A 15,963-nucleotide genomic window follows, 5' to 3' on the forward strand; every position below is an offset into this window, starting at 1 on the left:
ACCATATTAATGCATTTACAGTATTATTTCATAATACTCCTTTTACTGTACGCACTTTACTTTATAACAAGTATTGCAATTGTGGCAATTCACTTCTCTTGCATGAGAAAGAAGACTGCTCAATAAATAACCACTTTTATTGAAAACGCCCGTCTCTGTTTCTCTGCATTCCTGGTGAAACTAAGCATGCACGATTGACTGAGTGAAATAGCTATCTATTGTTCCCGCGACTCTGGCGATATACTCCTGGGAGCAAAGTTGTCATGTTTATCCGGTTGTCAGAAACTAATCCCTTCTTGTCTATTCAGGAAAGTTAACACCTTGTTTACTCGAGAAAACTTCTAGTGACCTCAGAGCTAGCTGGCATTCATAATTAAGTCTAACATATTCAGTAGAGACCTAGTCGACCTCAGTCCTACGTCTAAACTATCGTTTGTTATTCCAATGCGCAGAGCCTATTGGGAATATAGGAACTACACTACACCTTCAGGCGGCTCGGCTTGAGCCAGCCTATTCCCAGTGCCGATCCTTTACCGACACCGAAGAAGAAGCTGTCTTCCTCAACCACGCCGACCGTTTCTCCGACACCTAAGCACACGGCGCCGAAGACTGGCAGCGGCTCATCGATGCCGAAACCACACTCTGAGCCCAGTAAAAAACCACCTAAAGCTCCAGATTCACATGCTTCGGAGCCAAAAAAACACCCAGAACCAAAAAAAAACAAGTTCCGGTAAAAGACATTTCAAAAGGGCACACTTCTAAACCGAAAGACCCAAGACCAGCTACCGACTCGGTGCAGAAAAAACCCACGGAGTTGAAAACTTCGACGCCGAAGGATCTTCCCTACTCAGAAGAACTTTTCACTCCAGATCCTAATTAAAAAACTCTTGTAAAGGATCCTAAGAGTGGTCAATTGACTCTAAGCTGCAAGAGGAGACCACTTGAGGCGCCGGCACCTCCTCCTCCTCCAAAGAAGAGAGACATAGCAACCTCTCCATTAAGGGTCCCTTCTCCACCACCTCCCCATACTGTTACTCCTCCTACACCTCCTCCGCCACATCATTCACCTACACCATCTACTAATCTAGCAGGGACCAATAGTCCCCCTCAGTCACCTAATCCATGGGATGATTAAAACACCCCTGATGTGCCTTACGTCCCACAAGACGATGTATACCCTTCCAGACCTTCCCCACCAGAGGACACTATAGGTTTTAACCTACTAGTCCAAAGAGCTGCCCAGTATCATGGGGTTGACTTACACACCTATGCCGTGGAGGAAGATTTCCTATTAGACACTTTTGATAACACGCAAAGGTCTACTGCCATTTTGTCAATGCTTAAAGGTGTCATCAAGCATGCAATAGAGGTTTTTAAGGATCCTGTCAGGGCTAGGGTCCTCAACCCCCGCATTGAGAAAAAAATATATAAAGCTGCCCCTACAGATCCAGTTTACATTAAAGGTCCAGCACCATTAGATTCTTGAGTAGTGTCTAATGCACATAAACGTGCTAATTCTCAGACATCAGGTGAGGCCTCAACACCAGACAAAGAATCTAAGCTCCGTGACGCCTCGGTAAACGAACAGCGTCACAAGCAGCTAACATTTGGCGCATTGCCAACACCCAAGCGTTGCTGGCAAGATATGACCGGGCACATTATGATGAACTGGAGTCCATAATGCAGCATCTTCCAGACAAATACATAAATAGGGCCAATGAACTTATACAGGAAGGTAAAAATATTACTAATATTTCCATTTGTTGTGCCCTAGATGCTGCAGATACCGCCTCAAGGGCAATCAATACCAGCACCCTTCTACGTAGACATGCCCGGCTACGTATTTCAGGTTTTAAACCTGAGGTACAAAACTCCATTCTTAATCAGCCATTTGATGAGACACATTTATTTGGCCCAAATGTTAACGTGTCTTTAGAAAAAAATGAAAAAAGACACCGATGCAGCAAAATCTATGGGAGCCTTGCTGCAGCAATCTCCCAGACGTTCTTTTCGTTGCTCAACATACAGAGGGAACACAAGAGGCTACTCCTAGGAAAGTCCCTCCACTTCTTACAAAACCCCTAGCCAATTCTCATTCACTAAGGGCTACCAGAGAGGGGCTTACAGGGGTAACAACAACAAAGGCAAATCCAACAACTCCCGCTCTGCCTCCACCCCTACCCAATGACTTTCCTCCCCTACCTCCCCAACATTCCACTCCTGTGGGGGGAAGACTGCGACAATTCCTTCCTGCCTGGACCAACATCACATCAGACAGGTGGGTGCGACAAATTATTCAGTCAGGTTGCTGTCTAGAACATCTACCCCCCCCCCCAAACATACCACCCAAACAGCATCCATTGTCACAAGAACATCTATCACTGTTAAAGCAAGAAGCAGTATCTCTGCTAGAAAAAAAGTGCAATAGAACCAGTTCCTCTGCACCAACAAAACAAGGGGATTTACTCTCTATATTTTTTTATTCCAGAGAAGGACGGCTCTCCAAGGCCTATTCTGGACCTCAGACCGCTAAACATATACATACAGTCAGACCCTTTTCACATGGTCACACTGCAAAAAGTCCTTCTTCTCCTAATTGAAAACGACTTCCTTGCTACTCTAGATCTCAAGGACGCATACTTCCACATTCCCATTCACAAGGCTCATAGGAACAGGGATGTGGAATTCCTATAGCCCGACGCCCAGGACATATTGTTTGGGGTCAAGGGCAACAAGTTTTAATGTGTATTTTGTTCTTGGGACAAGTAGGCCCAACCCCTTGCAGCACAAACCCTTTGGCTGCCAGTTTGCAGTACCTCATTAAGGGTCAGGGAAGGGCACTGCCTGCAGTTAAGTTAATGTTTGTGTGCATATGTTAATGTTGTTCAAACTTGTATTTATGGTTCATTAATTGAAAGCCTTTATTATTAGGGTGAGCCCTCCAAGTAAATGTAAGTTCTGACAGCACTACTGACAGTGGTTCTAGTATAAAAATGTGTACACACGGTATCCAAGTTTAGCAATATGAGGCTATGCATAATGCTCCCAGAATGCTCTGATTAGATGCGCATATTAGCAGAAGCTTGAAAGCAACAATAATAATTCTTTGCTTTCAATATAAAATGTTCCTAAACAAATGAAAGTAGGGAAAAAACCATTTAGCTAAACTACTGTAAAATTTCAGGTACCTTTTCTTAGCAGAATCATTTAGCAAAATGTGTTGATGCATGCTAGTATTTTGCAAAAATATTCACATTGCAAAATCAGTGTAACAGTTTCAATAAGGTTATGGGAAAAATAAAATGAAACAAGCATTGGCAAAGCCAGTAGGCCTGAAATTGGTGGTCGGCCTTTTAGTTTTGGCAATGCGTGACTTGTTTTGGCATGGTTTTTGTAAAACCTTATTGATGAGAAAGCTTCCAGGCCCTCACCATTATAACAAACATTGGCAAAAGCAAAAAATATTTTTTATTCTCAAAAAAGCGCACACACTGCCCCATTAATATTGGCACTGAACACAACTACTCTGTGTGCCGATATGCTCCTTGTAAAAGACAGAATGCTGTCACCACAGTGAAGCCAGCCGATACAGAGAGAGAGAGAATTTTAAAACACAAAGGGTCATGGTTAACGCCAGACCAAATTAAGGGCCCAAATTATTAAAGAAAGTCTCAAAAGTGCACCCTTGCATTAAGTGCAGCTATGTCTTTCGCGAATTCACAAAAATGTACAGATGTTGGGCAAGAAATTGTACTCCTAGGAAATATTTGTGAACTGCATTTTAGCATGAGCAAATATGCATGTATAGATTTGCTAATGCGAAAACCTGAGTGTTTGCAAGTTCATTTTCCCTCCAACCACTTTTTTCCCAACTCTGGAAGAAGGTTTACCTCTGCCATTGTCAGGAGTAAATTTCCAACATTTCTCAGTAGGGGAAAGTATTAGAGAAGAGTTGTTGAAAACCCTTAAAACATGCAAGTTAGTAGGTTTGCACAGACTCAAAAGGGCATTCCAACCCTGGATCTATTGCTTGCCACTACCTTCAGTCCCAGTAGGTATATCTGCGGAGACGTGGCAACATATAGGGATTGCTAGTATTCAAATACTACTATGGTATGAGCCCTGCATAATCAGAGAGGCTATATAAGAGCTCCAACATAATGAGATTGGTGCCATAATGTGTTGCTGGCACTATATGGCACCAGAGGGACAAGTGGATTTTGTTACAGGACAAGTAGATTCATGAAGCAACCTGCCCCATGGACAAGTAGATATTTTAATTCCACACCCCTGTAGGAAGTATCTCAGATTTGTCATAGATGGGCAGCACTATCATTTCAAAGTACTCCCATTCAGAGTCACAACCGCACCAAGAGTATTCACCAAGTGCCTAGCAGTAGTTGCAGCGCATTTACGAAGACAGCACATCCATGTCTTCCCGTACCTCGACGACTGGCTCATAAAAGCCAGATCATACAACCAGTGCGTGGAACACACTCATGCCACGATCCAACTGCTCCACAACTTGGGGATCACAATAAACCACACCAAGTCTCATCTGCAACCACCCAAAGTACAACAGTACCTCGGTGCCACAATAAACACCTCAACAGCGCAAGCTTATCCCACTCCAGCAAGGATAGCCAGCATGCAAACTTTTCTGACAAAGTTTCAGCCACAACACTCCCTTCCAGCATGAGTGTTCATGCAACTCATAGGGATGATGGCCTCTTGCATTTTCATAGTGGCCCATGCAAGACTTCAAATGCGTACTCTACAAGAGTGCTTATCACGTCAATGGAACCAGGCTCAAGGTCAATTAACAGACCTAGTGTTGGTAGACGGTCGGACTCATCGGTCTCTGCAGTGGTAGAACACCAAAAACCTTTCCAGGGGACGACCGTTCCTAGAGCCAGTTCCTCAGATAATCTTGACTGCGGACGCATAGCTCTCTGCTGGGGGGCCCACCTACTGCAACACAGCATGCAAGGCAGGTGGACACCGCAACAAAAGTTTCTCCACATCAATCATCTGGGGTTACTAGCTATCTTCCTAGCACTAAAAGATTTCCAAAAGCAAGTATCAAACAATGCTGTGTTAGTCCGCACGGACAACATGACAGCCATGCATTATATACAGAAGCAGGGAGGCACACACTCCCTGCAACTCTCTCAACTAGCACAAGACATATGGAGGTGGGCTATTCCTCAAAACATATTCCTTCTAGCCCAGCATGTTCCGGGAGTACAAAATACCATAGTGGATCTGTTAAGTCGTCAGACACAACAGACCCACGAGTGGGAACTTCATATGCAAGTTCTTCAACCATTCTTTCAGATGTGGGGACAACCTCAGATAGACCTATTTGCCACCCACGAAAACGCCAAATGCCCAAGCTTTGCCGCCAGATATCCACACCCACTGTCCAAAGGCAATGCAATATGGATGATTTGCGTATGCTTTTCCACCTCTACCACTCAGGCCACTAGTAGTACGCAAACTACAGCAGCATTCTTTGACCCTCATCCTAGTTGCTCCAACGTGGGCCAGACAGCTGTGGTACACCACACTGCTACAACTGTCTGTAGTACCGCATTAAAAATTGCACCTGTCTCCACACCTCTTAACACAGAACCGTGGAGAAATCAGACACCCGGACCCAGCACAGCTCAACCTTGCGATCTGGCTCCTGAAATCCTAGAATTTGGAAATCTGAACCTTCTTCCAGACTGCATGAATGTCATAAAAGAAGCTAGACGTCCAACAACTAGGGCATGTTATGCAGCCAAGTGGAAACACTTTGTAATGTATTGTAAAAACAACAATATTAATCCTCTAGACGTGTCTATTCAACACATCATAGGATACTTACTGCATCTCCAAAGATGTAACTTAGCCTACACGTCTATTAGACTACATCTTGCTGCAATAGCAGCAGATCTTCAAAACAGACCGCATCTATCTCTGTTCAGAGTGCCTGCTATTAAAACCTTTATGGAAGGCCTTAAAAGAATAATTCCTCCCAGAGTACCACCTTCACCTGTGTGGAATTTAAACATTGTTCTCACACGGCTAATGGGACCTCCCTTAGAACCCTTACACAATTGTGAACTAAAATTTTTAACATGGAAGGTTGCGTTCCTAGTAGCTATTACTTCTCTGCGGAGAGTTTGTGAACTACAAGCACTAAGCATTCAAGAACCCTTCTTGCAAATGCATCATAATAAAGTAGTTCTACGTACTAATCCAAAATTCCTGCCCAAAGTCATTTCCCCCTTCCATCTCAATCAATCTGTGGAACTGCCCGTTTTCGTCTCGCAACCACAGACAGTAGCAGAAAGCTCTTCACACCTTAGATGTAAAAAGAGCATTGCTATACTACATCGAGAGGACACAACCCTTTCGTAAAACAAAACAACTTTTGGTGTCTTTCTCACCACCACACAAGGTTAATCCCATTTCAAAATCTGGGATAGCCAGATGGATTGTCAAATGCATACAGATTTGTTACCCCAAAGCTAAACGTACGTTATCTGTTCCTCCTAAAGCCCACTCTACAAGAAAGATAGGGGCTTCAATGGCATTTTTAGGGAACATTCCCCTAGATGACATCTGCAGAGCAGCTACAGGGTCTACACCGCACACATTCACAAAACACTATTGTGTAGATGTGCAAACCAAACAACAAGCTAATGTGGGCCAGGCTGTTCCCAAAACATTATTTCAAACTACTGCAACAGATAGGGGTGGTCGCCCCTAAGCGTGGGTACTGCTATACAATCTATGCACAGTGTGCAATCTGCAGCTCATATGCCTCGAACGGAAAATGCTACTTACCAGTATGCATTTGTTCTTGGCATGTAGAGCTGCAGAGTAGCACACGCCCACCCGCCTCCCCGGCTACCCTTGTCTGTTCCAGTATTATCTTAATTAGATACAAACTACATGGGCATCCTTCCTTTTCTTGCAAAGCTCCATCATTTCCCTAATGGCGAAAAACAATCTGAGGATGGACCCAATGCTAGTGCGCAATGTGGTCCAAAGGCGGAGTCACCTATCTTGTGACTTCCAAAGAACTTTTCAAGACCACAACAAACTGCAAACATCCGGGCCCAACACTTGGTGGCAATCTATGCACAGTGTGCAACTCTGCAGCTCTACATGCCAAGAACAGATGCATACTGGTAAGTAGCATTTTCCTTCTTTATTTTTCTGCGCCAGCCAGCGCAGATCTGGAGAGAGCAGTACCTCAAGTCACTTTTTGACTCTTTTGGCGAATTTTTGTCCACATCTTTTCGAGTCGTTCGTCTCCTTGTGCATGTAGGGATGTCTGGTCCTCGAACCGGCTTCAAGGCTTGCGAATCCTGTTACAAATTAATGTCGGTTACGGACCCGCACTTTGTGTGCCTTTATTTATTTTAGGCGTTTGCTATAGCGCTAGCCAGACCCAAAGTTACCGGAGCGCTTCACAATAGTCAGCCTTCGAGCGACCTACAATCTAGCCAAAATTAACCTTATTAGCTCAAGGCGCATTTCAAGTCTCAGTGCAGTGTCTCTAGTGATGCAAGGGGGTCAGGTAGTATTCAAGTTGTGTGTCTGTTGACTTGCAATGCGTTTCCTTTGGAGAGGGGTGACAAGGGCACATCCACTTGTGGAGGGGAGAAGGGAAAAGAATTAATGTCCTGATAGCAGGGAGCGGTAGTATGCTTGTTTGTGAGTTAGGTGATCTGAAGTCGTGCTCTGACTGCCAGGCTATTAACCCGTAGTCTTTGCAGGAGCGGTCCCGAAAGCTTCTCGAGGCCCGGCAATCCGCTCCGTGCCGCTCAAGGTCTCGGTCAACAGGCAGGTTGCGGGACCGGTCACGGAGCCATCATCATCACTCATCGTCATAGTCTTCGTCTTCGGGTAAGTCGAAGCACAAAAAGTAGGGGAGGAAGCATCGTCGCTCTTCGCGTTCTCCCCATCTGTCGGGCAATTCCAGTTGCAGAAGGTAGTTGTCCGTCTCTGCCCACGTAGCCAGTTGGGTCGACCACGAGCCTCCCTCCCTTTCCGGGAGCCGGGGCGACCCCTGCCCAACTTTGTAGTTTTTACGAAACCCTCTACTAGATCTTTGGGCAGCCTGACTCCTCCAGCGCGCCTTCGGGCACGCGGGTTTGGCTTGGGGCTCTAGGCTTTCGATGCCGACGGCTTCGGCGCTGCTGGTCCCCCAGGGATCCAGGCCTGGATCCGGATTGGCACCGGTCGACCTAGTGAAAACCTCCTCCGGCGCCGAATCCAGTGGCGACACCTCCGCCCCCTCCGACGCTGGTTGTGTCTCCCGCCAACGTTGACCTCAGCATCCCCCTTGATGTGGACACGGAGCTGGACCGGCGTCGACTGACACTTTTGTACCACTGTTCTCCCCTAGTGTTCCCTATCGCCCTGAGTGGCTACCAGAGGAGGGTGAGGAGGACTGAGAGGTGCCCAAGAAGGACAAAGGCTGTGTCCTTTCTTGGATATCAGGTTGTCACTTCCTCCGAAGGAGACATTCAAAATGTTGACACACTCAGGTCCTGGCTGCCCTCTACCCTGGAGACTGGATGATAGCATTGGACTTGCAGGACGCTTATTTTCACATCCCCGCCGACTCATCGGCGTTACCTACGGTTCATGTGATGCCACGAGCACTTTCAGTTTACCGTGCTCCCCTTCGGCCTTACCAGCGCCCCTGGGGTGTTCAAGAAGGTGAAGGCAGTGGTCGCAGCTCATCTGCGTAGATTGGGGTTTCAGGATTCTCCTTTCTCGACTACTGGCTATTGAAGGCGGGCTCGCCCCAGGCTGTCATCTCCCACCTCCAGACTAATTAATCAACGGGCCGGAGCCACACCTTATTCCCTCTTAGAAGCTCCTTTTCATTGGAGCGGTTCTGGACACAGCACAGTTTTGGGCTTTTCCTCCCGAGCAGCGCGTCCGGGATATTCGGGTTATGATTTCGATCTTTCAGCCTCTATCCTGGGTTTCAGTCAGACTGACCCTGAGGCTACTATACCTCATGGACTCCTGTATCCTGCTGGTGGACATAACTGCGCCCTCAGACTTTTGACACTTAAAACTTCCTTTTTGGTTGCCATCACCTCTGCTCGCAGGGTGAGTGAGCTTCAGGCTCTTTATTCTAAGCCTCCTTTCCTTGCTGTTCATCCGGATAAGGTTGTCCTTCGATACCTACCTTCTTTTCTTCCCAAAGTGGTTCCCTCTTTCCACATAGGATAGACAATCCCTTTGCCCACCTTAATCCCGCCCCTGCATCTTTCTCAAGTGGTAGAGAGGTTCCACCATCTGGATCCAAACCGTGTGCTTTCATTCTATCTGGATCGCACAAAACAGTTCTGGGTGGATAACCAGCTATTTGTTGGCTGTATGGGCGCCAAGAAAGGTTGGGCTGTTCAAAAAATGAACTATCTCCCGATGAGTCATTCTTTGCATCAAAATCTACTATTCCTTAGTGAAAAAGGAACCTCCAGTGGGGTTGCGCCACCATTCCACCAGGGCGGCAGCAGCCACTACTGCTTTGGGACGTGGAGTCCTCCCCCTTCATGACATCTGTCAGGCATCTATGTGGACTTCTTGGCACACATTTTCTATACACTACTGCCTAGACAGCCAAGTCCGGAGAGACTGCCTCTTTGGCGGTTCAGTTCTCCAGGACTTTCTGGTGTGAACTTAGTTTGCAGACCGACCTCTGCGGTTGGTATTGCTGGGGTATCGATTCTAAGATGAGGAATCCATAACTAATAGACTTTCAGATGAACAAGTTACTTACCTTCAGTAAGGATTATTCAGTAAGAGACATATATTAGTTATGGATTCCTCACTGCCCCACCCATCCTCCCAGTTCTGGGAACTGACTTCTAGGGCAAGGAACCCCCCTTCAGGTCCCTAGTTTTGTTCACCAGTGGTCAGTGTCTTGCATGGCTCTGCGCTTCTGGCGTGGAATGTTGTGTAAAGAAATGACGTCTGGGTGAAGGGTCAACTTCTAAGTAGATACTGCAATGTCATTCCTGCAACCACAACGCCAACGACGAACGCAGAGTCGACCGACGCCACCTACTGACACCGATGGGTACAGCTGAAGAAAAATTCTCCGGTTCCAGTCTACCGCCTTGGGGTAATTCTAAGGTGAGGAATCCATAACAAATATGTCTCTTACAGATATATTGTTCCCGAAGGTAAGTAATTTGTTTGTTAGGGGACAGACTTAGCCCATAGGCTCATGCAGATTAGTGTGACATTGGTGGCAAAAAAACAAAACCAGGATACCCGATACAGTCGAACATCAGGGTAGGGGAAAACAACTGTCCGCCATGCAGGGGTACATTTCCATCCCAAAAGATGGCTGTATCCAAGTTCACACCCTTAAACCTTTTTTGTTGTTGTACTGACACAAAGAGGTTCATGCAGAAGTGATGCATGACGAGATTAGGCACTGATTGTAATGTATGTTCGAGTGGTTCTGTAAAATATATGACCTGAAATAGGAGAAATAAAGTTCTTTCCAGCTCTGCCACCATGGAAGTACAAAGGTTTAGCTGAAGCCACCCGTTTGTGCTTAAGATGTAATCGTGCTGGTGAGCTTCAGAAATTATCCTGCAAAGCTTGACACTGACAAATTTGCGTGTAGGTGAAAGTAACTTTTGATACTATCTGCTATATTTGTTCTCTCAGTTGGTCTTTTTGCTTAAAAGCACCGACTTAATTGCAGTGACTGGGAGGTGGGACATATGGCAGGATGGGTATCTTCTTTGATAGGTTATCTCACCCTGTCTTTCACCTTTTCTTTCTAGGTTCCATACTTTAACCCCATCATCACGCTCTCGATGTGGAGGTATTCTCAGGGAAAGATCTAGATTTCTTTAGGTTCTTCCTTTTGGATGGATCTTATTTGAGCTCAGCTGCTCTGTGTCCATAATGGGAGTGAGCCAAAAATATTTATAAAAGGAGGGATACATTGCAACAATAACAGTGAACAAACAAGTGATCATAATCTCTTTCCACTTAGCCTACATGTCATCAAATGGGAATACAAATCCTTATGTCTAATATTAAGCTAATACAGAAACGGAAACAGTGTGAAACATGCTACTTGCCCGTAACAACGTATAACATTACGTGCAGATGAAATTCTCCACATATTGAGAAAGACTTTAGTGGGCATATCCTCATCCCCCTCCAGTTACTTATTCTAATACTTCTTTCCAGTTTAAAGAAAAGTTGTTTTTATCATGTCATCCCGTATCTCCAATGATGCGATTTTACAGTTTTGCTTCTGTGTGATATATTCCACTAGGTGCAGGGTGGAATTCCAGAATTCCTTTTCAAGCTGTTCATTCTGCAATATCTCATGGATGTTGAAGGGAGAATGTGGAAGCGTAGCCCCTACCACCTGTATGTGATTGAGATCCTTGAGCCCGCTGATGTCACATCCAAGAAACAGCAAAGAGCGGTATGTGTACAGAGAACATATTAAGCAAGCACTGATTAGCTCCATCTAATCAGAGGGATGTATTGTTGTTATGCTGTTTTTATTCTGTTTTTTTAATAGAGAAATAATTAGCATTGAAGCTGGAATTTAAATACAACAGGGGTCTAGTTATAGTGCTGGATTCAAATAAACATTACTATTTTCTTTTCTTTCTCTGAAGGTTACTCATGGACTGCAGTACAGTTTTCTTGATGTGTTCCCAAAAATAACCTGCAGAGCGCCTAAAGAAGTGCTACAAATGGAGATGCAGTCACATCCTATGCAGAATAGTGGAGATCCTGGAATGGACCGTGAGGAATTCTGTAGTGAAGCCTTTCAGAGACCTTATCAGTACCTTCTTCATTTCCAACAGGGACAGAACTTGGACATGTTTCAATACACACCTGGCTCGGTTCAGGGCACCACCATGCAGTGTTTGCAGCTGTTATTAATTTATTGTGGTATACTTGATCCAACATGGTCAGAGCTCAGAAATTTTGCCTGGTTCTTGAACCTTCAGCTTAAAGACTGCGAATCCTCTCTGTTCTGCAATCCGGATTTTGTTGGAGACACCTTACTAGGATTCAAAAATTTTGTAGTTAACTTTATGATTCTGATGGCCAAGGATTTTGCCACACCATCCTTAAATATTTCAGATCAGAGTTCTGAAAGGCAAGCATTCAATTTAGATGAAGTTACAGAGGAGGATTTGGCACCATTTCTGATGCGTAAGAGATGGGAGTCGGAGCCTCATCCATATATTTTCTTCAATGAGGACCATGTGTCCATGACCTTTCTTGGCTTTCATCTGCAGCTAAACAATGATGGAGGTGTTGATGCCATAAATCCAGCCAATGGCAAGATCATCAAGAAAAATGTCATGACAAAACAGCTGTATCAAGGTCTTCAGCTGCAGAAAGTCCCATTTAATGTTGATTTTGATTCACTGCGCAGAGATGAAAAGATTGAAAGACTTTGCATGGTTCTTGGAATTGAGTGGCCACTGGATCCTGATGAGACCTATGAGTTAACCACAGACAATGTCCTCAAAATTTTGGCAATTCATATGAGGTTTAGATGTGGTATTCCTGTTATTATTATGGGTGAAACTGGCTGTGGTAAAACAAGATTGATAAAGTACTTTTGTGAATTGCAAAAGAGTGGTGTCAGCACAGATAATATGAAGCTTTTGAAAGTCCATGGTGGAACAACAGCTGATTTGATATATAAAAAAATTAAAGAGGCAGAAGCCATTGCTGTTCAAAATAAAATAGACTTTGGTTTGGACACTGTGCTTTTCTTTGATGAGGCCAACACAACTGAAGCCATAAGCAGTATTAAGGAAGCCCTTTGTGACAAAACGGTTGAAGGAAAATCCTTGGCTGAAAATACAGGTTTGCATATCATTGCAGCATGCAACCCTTATAGGAAGCACACCCCAGCGATGATTGAGCGACTAGAATCTGCAGGCTTGGGATACAGGGTCAAAGCAGATGAAACCAAAGAAAAGCTTGGTTCCATTCCTTTAAGGCAATTGGTATACCGTGTTCACTGCTTACCTCCCAGCATGATTCCTCTAGTATGGGATTTTGGCCAACTTAACAATGACACAGAAAGAAAATACATTCAGCAAATTGTTCAACGACTAGTGAATTCCATTAAACTGGCAACACATGAGGTCACTCTTTTGACCAATGTTTTGTCTGTGTCCCAAGCGTACATGAGACGAAGAAATGATGAGTGCAGCTTTGTTAGTCTTCGAGATGTTGAGCGTTGTGTAGATGTCTTCAAATGGTTTTTTAACCACAGTGAACTACTGTTAAATAACCTTCATGTGTATCTTGAGAAGAAGAATGATGTCAAATATAGCATACCTATGGATAAAGTTTCGTGGTGCCTTGTCCTTGCTCTTGGTGTTTGCTATCATGCATCTTTGGAACATAAAACTGGATACCGAAAGGTTATATGTAAATATCTTCCTGAGAAATATGCAGAAGAAAAATCAATTCTTCAAGAAATAACATTGATGCAGGACCTTTTCCTCAGTGGTGCACGACTAAGGGAGACTATTGCACGAAACCTTGCCCTAAAGGAGAATGTATTCATGATGGTAATCTGCATTGAGCTTAAAATTCCTCTCTTTCTGGTTGGGAAGCCTGGAAGCTCCAAATCTCTTGCTAAAACAATTGTGGCTGATGCCATGCAAGGCCAAACAGCTCATGAAGACCTCTATAGGAAACTGAAGCAGATCCATCTTGTCTCATTTCAATGCAGTCCACATTCCACACCTGAAGGAATTATTGGCACCTTCAAGCAATGTGCCCGCTTCCAGAAAGGGAAGAATTTGGAAGAATATGTTTCTGTTGTTGTATTGGATGAAATAGGGCTGGCAGAAGACTCTCCTAAAATGCCACTGAAAACACTACATCCACTTTTAGAAGATGGGTGCATTGATAATGATCCTCAACCACACAAAAAAGTTGGTTTCATTGGTATCTCAAACTGGGCCTTGGATCCTGCCAAGATGAACCGTGGTATTTTTGTATCCCGTGGTGACCCAGATATGAAAGAATTAATTGCAAGTGCACGTGGAATATGTTCTTCAAATGATTTAATTCAAAAGCTCATCAAACAATACTTTTCCTTGTTTGCTGATGCATACCGCAAAATCAGCATAACCCAAAGACAACATGGCAAGGAATTCTTTGGGCTGCGTGATTTCTACAGCCTCATAAAAATGGTGTTTACAACTACTAAGCAGTCTAAAAAAGAACCTACTATCCATGAGATAGTGCAGGCGGTCCTTCGAAATTTCAGTGGGAAAGATGATATAGATGCATTATGCTTTTTTAAATCTATCTTGAAAGGTGAAAATTACTCTGATGAAGTCAACACAATTGAACTGATCAAGCAGAACATATATAGTGATGATGGGGACTGCCGGTACTTGCTTGTTCTGACAAAAAACTATGCTGCTCTCCAGGTAATACAGCAGGAGTGTTTTACAGGTGACCAACAACCAGAGATAATTTTTGGTTCTAGCTTTCCCAAAGATCAGGAATATACCCAGATCTGTAGGAACATCAATCGTGTGAAAATCTGCATGGAAACAGGACAGATGGTCATTCTTTTGAACTTGCAGAACCTCTATGAAAGCCTCTATGATGCCCTCAACCAATACTATGTTTATTTTGCAGCTCAAAAATATGTAGACTTGGGACTGGGCACTCATCGTGTCAAATGTAGAGTGCACCCCCATTTCCGGTTGATAGTCATTGAAGAAAAAGAAATTGTATATGAACAGTTTCCAATCCCATTGATAAACAGACTTGAAAAACACTACCTTGATATCAACACAGTCCTGAACAAGAGGCACAGAACTATTGTCCAGGTTTTAGAAAAGTGGGTGAAAGACTTTACAAACGTTAAGACTGACCACCTTTGTGACAGACGGCAGAAATACAGCTGTTCTGATGTCTTTGTTGGTTACCACTCAGATACCTGTGCTTCCGTCGTTCTACAGGTGACGGAGAAGCTAAAGAAGCAACGGTCAGAGGATGATGATGAGTATTTGACAGAGGTAATCAAAAAAGCAAAGACTGTTTTACTGAATTGTGCTACACCTGATTCAGTGATTCGATTGAGTGGCTCCAATTTGGGTAGCTTTGAGGCAGGAAGCCTGGCCCATGAGTACTTCAAAAATCAGAAGCATAATTCCCTTGGTGATTTCCTTTCTTCTCAATTCAATATGGCGTCTGGTAGCTGCACCAAATTCACTGAGGTAAGTGACACACCTTTAAGGTACCTCAAGAATATTGATCTTTGAATATATTGGTTTGCTTTGTAATGTCCAGCCAACTAATGGAAGGTTTTACATTTACCTTCTATGATCAAGATTACAACTTTTTCTCGTCTTCTGACGCCAGCCGACACTAAGAATTTAAAAGGCGACGTACAGGGCAAATTTCGAAGCATTGCAGTTCTCTCTCTGCAGCAGTTTGATACAGAGTACTCCTTCCTTAAAGAAATACGGTTAGTTTCCATTTTCATCTTCTCACAACCTTTTAGGAACCTCCAGCAAATGTGCTGTGTATTAAACAAATAGTCTCTATTTGGCCTTTTGGTTGACTTGCATTATATTTTACTCTATAAATGAATGTGGCAAGAGATCAAATGTGGAATGGGTAGACCATATGTAGTTTCCACATAACTACTATGTAAAATCTGCCCACTTGGTGCTGGGATCAATTAAGTACTTTTAGATGTAATTTAAATGTTGAATAGCTGTGAATGGCTTCTCACATGCACAGTGGGAGTAAGGATACAAAAGTTAGATGCACTTTAGGAGCTTTTGATTCTAAACCAAAGAAGAGGCTTTTTCATGCATGGTCTATATAAAGCTTGAATGGTGAATTTTTGTGTTTGTTTCTAATCAAAATGCAGATAGGAAATCAAAGATGTCTCTC

At 43.9% G+C, this 15,963-nt stretch overlaps 1 protein-coding gene across 2 annotated transcripts in view; it reads left to right on the forward strand.

The window, feature by feature from the left end:
* The window catches only part of RNF213 (ring finger protein 213), a 2,973,532-nt gene that overhangs the window by 1,783,241 nt on the left and 1,174,328 nt on the right, over positions 1–15,963 (forward strand). For both annotated transcript variants that reach the window (XM_078654076.1, XM_078654077.1), the window contains exons 26-28: positions 11,324–11,479; positions 11,679–15,278; positions 15,393–15,529. In XM_078654076.1, the coding sequence (XP_078510202.1) occupies positions 11,324–11,479; positions 11,679–15,278; positions 15,393–15,529 (3,893 nt within the window). The remainder of the gene's footprint in view (positions 1–11,323; positions 11,480–11,678; positions 15,279–15,392; positions 15,530–15,963) is intronic.

This window comes from Lissotriton helveticus, chromosome 7, assembly GCF_964261635.1.
Source record: "Lissotriton helveticus chromosome 7, aLisHel1.1, whole genome shotgun sequence".
Lineage (NCBI taxonomy): Eukaryota > Metazoa > Chordata > Amphibia > Caudata > Salamandridae > Lissotriton > Lissotriton helveticus.